At 39.7% G+C, this 13,254-nt stretch overlaps 1 protein-coding gene across 2 annotated transcripts in view; it reads right to left on the reverse strand.

Annotated features, from left to right (window-relative positions):
- LOC108367893 (uncharacterized) overlaps window positions 1-12,207 on the reverse strand; it is a 32,392-nt gene extending 20,185 nt beyond the window's left edge. Inside the window, exons 1-2 of one of the 2 annotated variants that reach the window (XR_001848305.1) lie at window positions 11,277-12,207; window positions 10,991-11,201 (exon numbers count right to left, since the gene is read on the reverse strand). Coding sequence is in view for 1 of the 2 variants with exons in the window: in XM_017622594.1 (XP_017478083.1) it covers window positions 3,410-3,426 (17 nt within the window). In the remaining variant the exon portion in view is untranslated. Of the gene's footprint in view, window positions 1-3,409; window positions 3,667-10,990; window positions 11,202-11,276 lie in introns of those variants that run through there. The other variant, XM_017622594.1, reaches the window with a different exon arrangement.
- Window positions 12,208-13,254: the final 1,047 nt, after the last annotated feature.

The raw sequence follows: 13,254 nt of genomic DNA on the forward strand, positions 1-13,254 counted from the left end.
TAGCAAGTGAAATAGTGGAAATAAGCAACAAGAATTAACAAGGCGAACAGTGGGATCGTCGGTTCGAATCCTACTGAAAGAAGTCTGATGAGGAAATGTGGTGATTTCCGAAATAGCTATCACTTCTGAGTCAGTGGGATCGTCGGTTCGACTCCTGCTGAAAGAAGTCTGATGAGGAAATGTGGTGATTTCCGAAATAGCTATCACTTCTACCATTTTTTCAAATTATTGTTGCTTTTCCACAATAAGTTTTCATTAAAAAAAAAATGGCCTCGAGCTCAATTGTTGAATATAATTGTTATAAGGCCATAAAATAACAAAATAATAAAAGTCAAAAAAATAACTTAAATTTTTTGCGTTTTATTATAAAATGCATAAGCGGTACGGTCTCTGGTTTATTCACAAGAACATATCATTTTTGGTTTTACTTTCCTTAATTTCATCATAAATTATTTTAAATAAATTGAAATATACATACATACATATGAACATACATGCGTACATATGTGTTATATTTACTTGCCTTTTCTTGTGATTAACTATTTGTTCATTTTCAGAAAACTGCTCAATTCACACACGGCATGGATATTATGTTTTATGACCTTCAACGCAGCAGTTACAACTACTAATTTTCAATTATCCATCTTCTCGAAAGAGTTGTATATGTTTGCTTAACGGTGGTTATCTTAACGCACGGGAAAACTGCGTTTTGGTCATAGGACTGCCTCCTTCTAACACATAAAATTTCAATTCAATTCAAGTAAAAAAGAAAATGAGCTGACAGTCGCAACGCTGATTACTTTTATTTGGTATGGCAGTAATAAGAAACAAAAAGAAAAAACAAACAAAAAGAAAAAAATTCGATAGTATCGTCTCTCTCTCTGCTCTAGTCGAAATGATTAGTGAATTTTCGTTATTACAATAGCGGAAAACATGTTGAGTAACTGTAGAAGCTGTGGTTTAACATCCACTATCGTTCTAAACTTCAGTGACTGTACTATCACAAATTTTGAAAATTTGTCGATGCAAGTCAGGAAGAACTTTGACCCTGTGGAAAATATGTCAATGAGGAGGACATCTCCACAATATGTTAGTATGGGTATCTGAGCAATAAGTTGTTTTTTCGGGTGGCGATCGTACTTCGCCTGATAGAGCAAACGCGACAGTTTGCCACAAATTACTTGGCTTGTTGGTTGATGACTCTTCGCTGTGAATTGTCTCTACGCTCATATTATCTAAGGCATTTATATACTGCCTGTACAACGCATCCGCGACTACATTTGCCTTACCTGGTCGGTAAATTAGTTTTTTATTGTATTCATCTATGAAAGCATTCCATCTTTTAATTTTCCCTTAACACGTCATCCATTGCCCTCTGGAAGATGATGGGAGCGTTCTTTAGGCCGAAGGCTAGCCTGCGAAATTTGTACTTCCCATGTTTTTACGGAGAATGTAGTCTTTTCTCTATCGCGTTCTGAAAGCTTAATCTGATGAAAACCAGATTTTAGATCAAGTGTAGTAAAAAATTTGCTCCCACCAAGATTGCACAAAATCCCTGTAATATCGCTGATGATTTTTGCATTTAGTTTGCGAAAGTATATTATCTATCGCTTTTGTTCTTGCCCAGTTTCATCAAAGCCTTTTTTCTTAACAACCCATATGGGGTTCTTGGTCGAATGATGCCGTTTGTCAATAGGACCTGAATTTCTTTATTTTTTAAAACCGAAACGCCTAGTGGGTATAACCAGAGATGGGCGATAAGGATTACGATTACTAAACGATTAGAATTGCAGTAATCCTAAAAATCTAAAGAACAAGATTACAATTAAAGTAATCCTTCATCGAACGAACGATTACAGTAACCATGATTTTTAAAAAGTTAAAAATACGATTACTGTAATCGTAATCCGAGTTCGATCGATGAACGATTACTTTAACTGTAACCACGCCTACCTCCCATATAACGGTAATTTTCAGAAATACAAAAACTGCGATATTTTAGTAACTACTGAAGCTTATTCACCCAAAATTGATATTTTCAATTATTTTTAATTTAATTTGAATATTATACATTTTTGGAAAATGGGCATAGCCACGCCCACTTATGATTATATTGTATATCTTGGTAACCGCTTCACCAATTTCTCCCAAACTTTATACAGTTTTTGGCCTTGGTACAGCATACCAAATGGCTGAAAAGTTTAAAAATTGGACGATAACCACGGTCACATCCCATATAACGGTAGTTTAGAGAAATACGAAATCTTTGATAAATCAGTAAATACTAAAGCTCATGTATTCAAAAATGATGCTTGCAATAACTCTTAACCAAGAATTACGTTTATGGGAACATTTTGGAAAATGGGCGTGCCCCGGACTGTAACCACGCCTACTTTCCATATAACGGTATTTTCGAAGAATGCAAAAACTACCATATTTCAGTAAATATTGGTTCCAAATTGTTGAAAATTGGTATACGAAGCAGAATTTTGTTAGAGAATAGTATTATTAGGAAATTTTTGGAGAATGGGCATGACCCCGCCCACTTATGATGAAATGCTGTATCTCAGTAGCGGCTTCACCAATCCTTACCAAACTCGGTACGAGCCTTGCATAGGGCCTGTCTAATAAATCTGTTGAAAATCTTTGTAATCGGGCAATAACCACGCCCACCTCCCATATAACGGTAATTGACAGAAACTTAAAAACTGCGATAAATCAGTAACTACTGAAGCTAATTGACTTCAAATCGATAATTACAATAACCACTTAGCAGAAAATTAGATTATTATACACTTTTGGGCGTGGCGCCGCCTCCTTATGACCACAAATGTGTATCTAGGTAACAGATTCATCAATTTCTACCAAACTCGGTGCACTCAATAACCTTAGTACAAGAAAGAAATTCGTTGAAAATTATTCAATTCGGACCAAAATTACATCCACTTCCCGTATAACGGTATATTTCAGACATCCGAAAATTCCGATATTTCAACAACTGAGGACGCTAATTTACTCCAAATTAATAGTTACAACAATCTCTTAACAATAAATAAAACTGCTATAGACTTTTAGGAATTGGGCGTGGCACCGCCCACTTTATGACTACAAGGTGTATCTCGGTAACCACTTTATGGATTTATACCAAACTTGGTTCAATTATTTCATTAAGTCTAGTTAAGCATATTATCGAAAAATATTGAAATCGGGAAAAACCCCCTGTTTATCATGCAAAGTTTAGCTTAGAGCAAGTTGAAACGACGATATTTGATACCTGCGCCGGGTATATAAAGTTCGGTTTCGACCGAACTTAGACTTCCTTACTTGTTTCACTTTATTTTATAGCGAGTAATTCACTCATCTACTATTCGCAAAAATTTTATTTCTACGAGACAAGCACTTCACTTACTTTTTCATCCTTACCATATGTACTTCTATAAGTATTCACGATTCCCACTTGTGGTCTCGTTCCCTCTCTATCGGGTAGTGGTGTTTAAAAATTCCCAGGATTCTCATTGATCGTTGATGGCTTCCTTCCACACACTCCCCAAATATAATTCGTTCCTTGGGGACTTAAATCTGCTTCGCTCTAATTTATCTTCAAAGATTGAGTGTCCTTACTGAGTTGATTAGAGAAAAAAAATCCCAATTTGAAAATAGGTCGGTTTATAGTGAGTATAAAAACAGAACTTACAATAATTTCCTAGCTTAAACCTAAGCCACCACTTTGCGCTGCACTGCTGTTCCTCTGCCGACGTTTCCACTGCGCTTTGCTGACTTAGCGGTGAATGTTGAATGTGCTGACTTAGCATCTCGTGTGGAATATTTGGTTACTTAGATGCAAGCAACCTGTGCGAATATTGAATTCTCACAATAACCTACGGCTCATTCCATCTCAAATCACCCAGGCCGGGGGAAAGTGAATTTAAGTTTGCGATAAAACTCACAGGGATTGTTCGTTGAACAATTTAAGGACAAACGTATTTTTTCTTTTTACTCAGAAAGGCGAATTTTTCGAATAATGAATTTTTTTCTTTTTGAGTACGAACGCTTCTTTTTCCCCTCATAATAGCAACTTTTGATGAAATCGTTTATAACTGCCGCAAAAAAGCAAGGATTTTAACGATTTTTTTTTTTTAAATTGCAGATATTGATCTGCTGAATCGATCTAGTGAACTAAACATCTGTAATTGTTTATTAATAATTAATTATTGTTTATAAACAAAAAGAATTTTTTTTTTCAAATTGATTTTTTTCAAATTGCCACATCTTTTTTTCTCTCATCTTTTTTGTCTATTAGGGAATAGTATAAACTATTTTCAGTACGAGTAGAAATATGCTAAAATTCGTCGTTTTCGAGTTATGATTTTTTTTCTGAAAATGCACTTATATGATGCTAGCAGATTTTCGTGCCAGTTGAGGGCGCAAAAATTGTTGCCCATTATGATAAAGTTTCCTTGCTGGAAATTTTTTGAGGTTGCCCGATCAGAGCCAAAAATGTACTCATTTTACTCAACTTCGGTGTAAAAAAAAATTCATAACTCAAATTATTGTAGAGTGCACCCCATAACATTATACTTAAATATTGCGCAATACTCAGAGCTAGCATTGTGATTTTTTCCAAATTTTTTTGAGATGACATATTTTCAAAACAAAATTTTTTCTTATCAAAAAATTTGTATGTGGAAAATTTTTTAAGAAAAAAATTAAAATTTTTTTTTTTCGTAGGAAATTTTGATTTGTGTATGTGTGATTTTATCGATAAAAACGTTTTAATTGCGTATGCATGTTCACTTTGAGCAAATTGTGAGCACTGTATGGGGAAATCTTCGGTAGATTGGGCAAATCGCTAATTGGGCCCCAATTGGGCCAAAATTAGAGCCCAATTGGGAAAAACTTTTGGCTATCAAAAAATTTCCAGCAAGGAAACTTTATCATAATGGGCAACAATTTTTGCGCCCTCAACTGGCACGAAAAGCTGCTGGCATCATATAAGTGCATTTTCAGAAAAAAAATCATAACTCGAAAACGACGAATTTTAGCATACTGCTACTCGTATTGAAAATAGTTTATACTATTCCCTAATAGACAAAAAAGTTTAAAAGAAAAAAAAGAGGTGGCAATTTAAAAAATCAATTTAAAAAATTTTTTTTTTTTTTTAGTAACAATAATTAATTATTAATAAACAATTACAGATGTTTAGTTCACTAGATCGATTCAGTAGATCAATATCTGCAATTTAAAAAAAAAATCGTTAAAATCCTTGCTTTTTTGCGGCAGTTATAAACGATTTCATCAAAAGTTGCTATTAAGAGGGGAAAAAAGAAGCGTTTGTACTCAAAAAGAAAAAAATTCATTATTCGAAAAATTCGCCTTTCTGAGCAAAAAGAAAAAATACGTGTATCCTTAAATTGTTCAAGGAACAATCCCTGTGAGTTTTATCGCAAACTTAAATTCACTTTCCCCCGGCCTGGGTGATTTGAGATGGAATGAGCCTTACATACATATTAGTGGCCAGAGTAAACTTTTTGACGTAGCACCAAATTTATTACCGGAAGGGTCTACTGAAAATCTCCAGCTAACAAAACAAGAGCTCCGTGGAATAGTAGCCCATTTCTGCTCAAATCTTGAAATTAAGTGCTTAAAGTGACTTTTTATCTATGAATTGCATATGATATCAACTTTAAAGCTGAATGGGCTGTCCGTCGTCCATCTGGTTGATTTACTGAGAAGAACGTACGCAAGTTATCAACTTTGAATTATTGCTCTCTCAATAAATTTCGATCACTTATACCCATCAAATGCAGAACGTTCAGAGCTGCACTAAAAGTGATATGCAATTCGATGGCATTTTCTCGTTTGATGTTGCGGACGTGGTGTAAAATGTCGAGCCCTAACCGCCAAAAGGGCGTCAGCGACAACCTGTTCGATTTTCTGTTTTTGACGGAAATCGATTACCTACCACCAGCTGTCAAAATTTCAAAGTCCTACGAAGTTCCGTTACCAAGTTATAGCGAAAGAAATTTTGGCTTAAGTGCTTAATTGTACTCTGTTAACATTTTTTTTGTGCCCGCAGTGTCGGTTAAGCCTTTTTCTTCGTGGACAATTTTTCATTGCAGAGAGGAATTGTTACAATTTTGTGTGAAAGTTTTGAAGTGCCTCTATTTTACAAGCTTTGATTTCACTTGCTCTGTATGTTTTTTGTATATACAAGGAGAATGCTTCGAAAGCCTAACCCCGTGGACTGGAACTTCAATCCAAACTAAAACTCCTTATCTTGGTCTGTATGTATATATGTTTGTTAGGGACAAATATTGCAATCAATTTTTGATCAACTTCTCAATGACCTATAGACTTGAAACTTCACAGTTGGCTCAGAACTCGATGACAATGCAATACGAAAGATGAGTTAATCCGATAAGTCGCGCAGGAGTCGAGATATTTGAAAATCTCGTATTTATAGCCCTATTTGGTTCATATTTAGAACGTGTATTAACTACATGAAAAGCAATTACTGCACTAAAAATTTTGCCGGTAGGTGGCGCACGAGTCTGCTAAACCAGTAGTTATTGTCCGATTTCGTTCATATTTAGAAAGCTTTCTATAAAAATTATTAATTTTACAATTAACTTATTTCTTCCAAATATGGACTATTTACAAACAAAGTAAATGCAAATATTTCTGTTAGATTAAGATTTTTAACCAAAAGTATAAAAATATAATATATGTATATGATGTCGGCCGCTGTGGTGTAGTGGTAGGCAGTGCGCGCTTCCACCATGTTAAAAGACAAAAGTACTGGCATTCCCACGACAGCCGGTTCTACGTACCGGAATGACTCGGGTTTTACCCGACCAAGGGCTGTTGTTTCGGCGATCTAACCCCGTTTAGGTCGGCGAAGTATCTCAGAAGTTGTTCGTCCATAGGGCTACATTCGCTACGTTTTCTCCTACTCAGGGCTGGCATCGAGTCAAACCCAGGGCCAGAAACCTACACCTGCTGTGTATGCCAGAGACGACTACACCACAACTCCACCTATGTCAAGTGCAATGCTTGCGAGGGGTGGAGTCACCTCAGAGTCTGCTCAGGACTACGGACACATCGGCAGTGGACCACGTCTTTTGTGGCCCCCTGTTGCTCTAACAGAGCAGCCTCCACGGCTAACCCCAGTCCACCTGAGCAGTCCCACACAGACCCCACAGCACAACAACATAACTCAATAGACCACACCACAACGGCTACAGACCACAGAACACACACCACCACCCACACGCCGCCGCCAACAACTCTTCGTTCCTCCTACAATCTGCACGGTATCTCATACCAGGATATCCCGTAATGTGACATCAGTCAAATGCAGCACCTGCCTTGGCTGGTGCCACTTTAGGGCATGCTCAGGTCTGCGTACCACGCGAGATTGGACTGGGAACTTCGAGGGCCCGTGTTGCGCTGCTCGGTCGCAGACCCCAATTGCGACGCCTCCCGCCACCACCACAGGGCGGCAACCTTCACAGCAGCGCACACAGCCAACGGCGGTAAGAACACACACATCACTTACACCCCACATCACGACACGTCTCCCGAACCACATGAAGCTCCTTCAATTTAACTGTAACGGGCTTCAGAGCAAGATCGAGAAGATAACCGTCTTCATGGGAAGGCATGGTATATTGATAGCTGCGGTCCAAGAGACGAAGTTGCACAGCAATTCAACTTTGTTGAATTGCGCCGGGTACAACGTGCACCGTCGAGATCGCGAGCGAGATAATGGTGGTGGCTTAGCGTTCATCACGCACCACACCGTGCAGTATCGTCTTATCGAAGCAGACATCGACCGCAGGGATACCACCCTAGAATGTCAGGGCATCGCTATCCGGTCAGGCGATGTCGAGCTCGAAATATTTAATATATACATACCCCCTGTCACCTGCTGCCCGGCAGGATATCACCCTGATATAGGTGCGCTCCTCAGAGGTGAAAACCGTATGGTAGTAGGTGACTTTAATGCGCACCACGATCTTTGGCACTCAAGCCTGTCAAACGATCGTAGGGGAACAGACTTGGCTGAGCAGATAGACGATTCGACATTCTGCACAATGAACGACGACGCACCCACCAGGATTATGGGCAGCTGCTGCAGCTCGCCAGACATAACAATAGTCAGCGCTGGTCTGATAAACAGCATATCAAGGCGACCTATGCTGACTTTGGCATCAGACCACCTGCCCATAGTCATCTCGTTCGATAAACCAACGGACTTTGCTTCCGCGGAGCACCGAACATATATCAACTTTTCAAAAGCTGACTGGAAAGGCTTCGCGGAATTTACTGAAAACACCTTCGCTGCCCTCCCCACACCAACCGACGTCCACCTTGGTGAACGTAAGTTCCGCAGGGCTGTCACCGCTGCTGCAGCCCGCTTCGTACCGGCAGGATGCATCACCGACCCACGCCCAAATTTCCCTGCTGAAGTGGCTGTTCTAGCCGATGAGCGTGACAGCCTTCGTCAGGCCGATCCCGGAGATACCCGTATCAGGGATCTCAACGCGGAGATTCCGCAAATAGTAAACATACATAAGCGGAAGAAGTGGGAAGAGCATCTGAAGACCTGCAACTTCACCTCTGGTGTGAGTAAGCTTTGGTCAACCGTGAGGTCACTGTCCAATCCGACGAAGCACGACGACAGAGTCGAAATTTCTTTCGGCGACCATGCTTCGTCGGACCCGGAGCGATGCGCGAGCTATTTTAGCCGGCAGTTCATACTGCATCCTCCGGTAGACAAAGCCAAGCGTCGAGTGACCAGAAGGCTGCACAAACTGCCAACAACTTGTGCCCCCCTTGCTTTCACTTGCGGTGAAGTTCAGGTGGCCATCGGGAAGGCGAAAGCCTCCAAAGCCATGGGTCCCGACGGAATATGCATGCTGATGCTGAAAAATTTGGGTCCTGCGGGGGTAGAGTACCTAACGGAGGTCCTCAATTTGTCCATGGCCACTCTCATCATCCCAGACATCTGGAAGGTGGGGAGAGTGGTCCCAGTGCTCAAACCGGGGAAACCCGCCAACATAGGAGATTCTTATCGTCCGATAACACTCCTTTCCCCGGTAGCGAAGACACTAGAGGCCTTGCTACCCCCGTATTTCACAAATCACTTGACCCCAGAGAAGCATCAGCATGGTTTCCTTAAAGTGCACAGTACAACAACAGCACTTAATGCCCGAAACACTCAGATAACTCGTGACCTTAACCGTAAACGTCCCTGTGAGAGAACGATTATAGTAGCGTTGTACCTGTCAAAGGCTTTTGACACTGTCAGCCATTCCACGCTACTAGAAGATATAGAGGCTTCCTCTCTCCCACAGAGGCTCAAACGGTGGTCGGAGCTCCATCTGCCTCGGGAGACCAGGACAACAATAGCTCAACTTCGCTCTGGCTACTGCAGCAGGCTAAATTCCTACCACTACTCGAAACATCTCTTCGCATGCCCGGAAAACCCTACAACCCAAACGGCGTCGTCCCTATGGACCGACCCCATAGATGCTGCACGCTTCTTGGGGCTGCCGTTAGTGGAACTTGACGACAACGACTGAGATATTACCCTATCTGGGCGGGGTTGTTGTAGCCGCTACAACAACAACAACATAAGAACTGGATCGGCAGCACCTTGCACTTTGTTTCTAAGAATAGTAACCGCTTGATAGTGGCATTCGCTGCCATCGTATCTTTTAAATAATTCGTAAGCAGCCTCATGCCAAGATACGTAGGTGCCTGAGTGACCAAAATTTTGGAAGCATCATGCCTGTGCTGGTGCATGGCGCGGTGGCATGGACAATGAAAATATCTGATGAAGCGGCCGCGGTCTGTCTGTCCGTCTGTCCGTTCGTCCGTGTACACGATAACTCGAGTCAAAATTGAGATATCTCAACGTAATTTGGTATTTATGTTTCTCTTAATCCAAGGTAGGTTTGTATTGAAAATGCGCGAAATCGGACTGTAACCACGCCTACTTTCCATATAAGGGTATTTTCGAAGAATGCAAAAACTAACCTATTTCAGTAAATATTGGATCCAAATTGTTGAAAATTAGTATATAAAGCAGAATTTTGGTAGAAAATAGTATTATTAGGAAATTTTTGGAAAATAGGCATGACCCCGCCCACTTATGGTGAAATGCTGTATCTCAGTAGCGGCTTCACCAATCCTTACCAAACTCGGTACGAGCCTTGCATAGGGCCTGTCTAATAAATCTGTTGAAAATCTTTGTAATCGGGCAATAACCACGCCCACCCCCCATATAACGGTAATTGACAGAAACTTAAAAACTGCGATAATAAATCAGTAACTACTGAAGCTAATTGACTTCAAATCGATAATTACAATAACCACTTAGAAGAAAATTTGATTATGATACACTTTGTGTATCTAGGTAACAGATTCATCAATTTCTACCAAACTCGGTGCACTCAATAACCTTAGTACAAGAAAGTAATTCGTTGAAAATTATTAAATTCGGACTAAAATTACACCCACTTCCTGTAAAACGGTATATTTCATACATCCAAAAACTCCGATATTTCATAACTGAGGACGCTAATTTACTCCAAATTAATAGTTACAACAATCTCTTAACAATAAATGAAACTGCTATAGACTTTTAGGAATTGGGCGTGGCACCGCCCACTTTATGACTACAAGTTGTATCTCGGTAACCACTTTATGGATTTATACCAAACTTGGTTCAATTATTTCATTAAGTCTAGTTAAGCATATTATCGAAAAATATTGAAATCGGGGAAAACCCCCCTGCTTATCATGCAAAGTTTAGCTTAGAGCAAGTTGAAACGACGATATTTGATACCTGCGCCGGGTATATAAAGTTCGGTTTCGACCGAACTTAGACTTCCTTACTTGTTTCACTTTATTTTATAGCGAGTAATTCACTCATCTACTATTCGCAAAAATTTTATTTCTACGAGACAAGCACTTCACTTACCTTTTCATCCTTAACATATGTACTTCTATAAGTATTCAGGATTCCCACTTGTGGTCTCGTTCCCTCTCTATCGGGTAGTGGTGTTTAAAAATTCCCAGGATTCTCATTGATCGTTGATGGCTTCCTTCCACACACTCCCCAAATATAATTCGTTCCTTGGGGACTTAAATCTGTTTCGCTCTAATTTATCTTCAAAGACTGTGTGTCCGTACTGAATTGATTAGAGAAAAAAAATTCCCAATTTGAAAATAGGTCGGTTTATAGTGAGTATAAAAACTGAACTTACAATAATTTCCTAGCTTAAACCTAAGCCACCACTTTGCGCTGCACTGCTGTTCCTCTGCCGACGTTTCCACTGCGCTTTGCTGACTTAGCGGTGAATGTTGAATGTGCTGACTTAGCGGCTCGTGTGGAATATTTGGTTACTTTGATGCAAGCAACCTGTGCGAATGTTGAATTCTCACGATAGCTTACACATATTAGTGGCCAGAGTAAACTTTTTGACGTAGCACCAAATTTATTATCGGAAGGGTCTACCGAAAATCTCCAGCTAACAAAATAAGAGCTCCGTGGAATAGTAGCCTATTTCTGCATATGATATCAACTTTAAAGCTGAATGGGCTGTCCGTCGTCCATCTGGTTGATTTACTGAGAAGAACATACGCAAGTTATCAACATTAAATTATTGCTCTCTCAATAAATTTCGATCAAATGCAGAAGTTGCGGACGTTGTGTAGAATGTCGAGCCCTAACCGCCAAAAGGGCGTCAGCGACAACCTGTTCGATTTTCTGGTTTTGACGGAAATCGATTACCTACCACCATACGCACCAGCTGTCAAAATTTCAAAGTCCTACGAAGTTCCGTTACCAAGTTATAGCGAAAGCAATTTTGGCTTAAGTGCTTAATTGTACTCTGTTAACATTTTTTTGTGCCCGCAGTGTCAGTTAAGCCTTTTTCTCCGTGGACAATTTTTCATTGCAGAGAGGAATTGTTACAATTTTGTGTGAAAGTTTTGAAGTACCTCTATATTACAAGCTTGGATTTCACTTGCTCTGTATGTTTTTTTATATATACAAGGAGAACGTATCGAAAGCCTAACCCCGTAGAGTGGAACTTCAATCCAAACTAAAACTCCTTATCTTGCTCTGTATGTATGTATGTATGTTTATATGTTTGTTAGGGACAAATATTGCAATCAATTTTTGATCAACTTCTCAATGACCTTTAAGGCCCGTTTACATACAACTTTGGCGTTGCGTTGGCGTTGGCGTCGCTTCGACAGCTGACTATGAATACATGCATTTATATGAAAGTCTCCATATAACCAAAGTTGGGCAACGCCAACGCCAACACAACGCAGAAAGATGGCCAACTCTCAACTTTTCGCGTGCGTCGTTCGTCAGCTGTTCTAAATAATCAAAATTATGTGATTTAATTTTGATTTTTAATCAAATCCGGGCAAGAAATATAGTTTTTAATGCAATTATTGATGTAATTTTTTTATCTATCTGCCGCTAGTGTGTTAATTTAGTGACCAAAGTATTCTCTGCTACGCGTTCATTGTAGCAAGCACGGGCGTTACTCGCGCTGCTGTCAAAGCGACGCCAGCGCCAACGCAACGCCAAAGTTGTATGTGGACGGGCCTATAGACTTGAAACTTCACAGTTGCCTCAGAACTCGATGACAATGCAATACGAAAGATGAGTTAATCCGATAAGTCGCGCAGGAGTCGAAATATTTGAAAATCTCGTATCTATAGTCCTATTTGGTTCATATTTAGAACGTATATTAATTACATGAAAAGCAATTACTGCATTAAAAATTTTGCCGGTAGGTGGCGCACGAGTCTGCTAAACCAGTAGTTATTGTCCGATTTCGTTCATATTTAGAAAGCTTTCTTTAAAAATTATTAATTTTATTAACTTATTTCATCCAAATATGGACTATTTACAAACAAAAGTAAATGCATATATTTCTGGTAGATTAAGATTTTTAACCAAAAGTATAAAAATATAATACATGTATATGATGTCGGCCGCTGTGGTGTAGTGGTAAGCAGTGCGCGCTTACACCCCGCAGCACCTGGGTTCAAGCCCTGGTCAAAGCAACATCGCAAAAAAAAGTTCGGCTAAACACTAACGTATGTGTAAGCGCCAATTAATTATTATTATATTATTATTATATGGTGCTAAAATACTTGGTTGTTGCAGCGCATAACTAAAGGCGCACTCGTCCCATACAGCGACACCGATTCTTCTGAAGA

The sequence above is a fragment of the Rhagoletis zephyria genome, unplaced genomic scaffold (genome assembly GCF_001687245.7).
Source record: "Rhagoletis zephyria isolate East Lansing unplaced genomic scaffold, Rhagoletis_zephyria_1.1 Rzeph_scaffold_02851, whole genome shotgun sequence".
NCBI lineage: Eukaryota > Metazoa > Arthropoda > Insecta > Diptera > Tephritidae > Rhagoletis > Rhagoletis zephyria.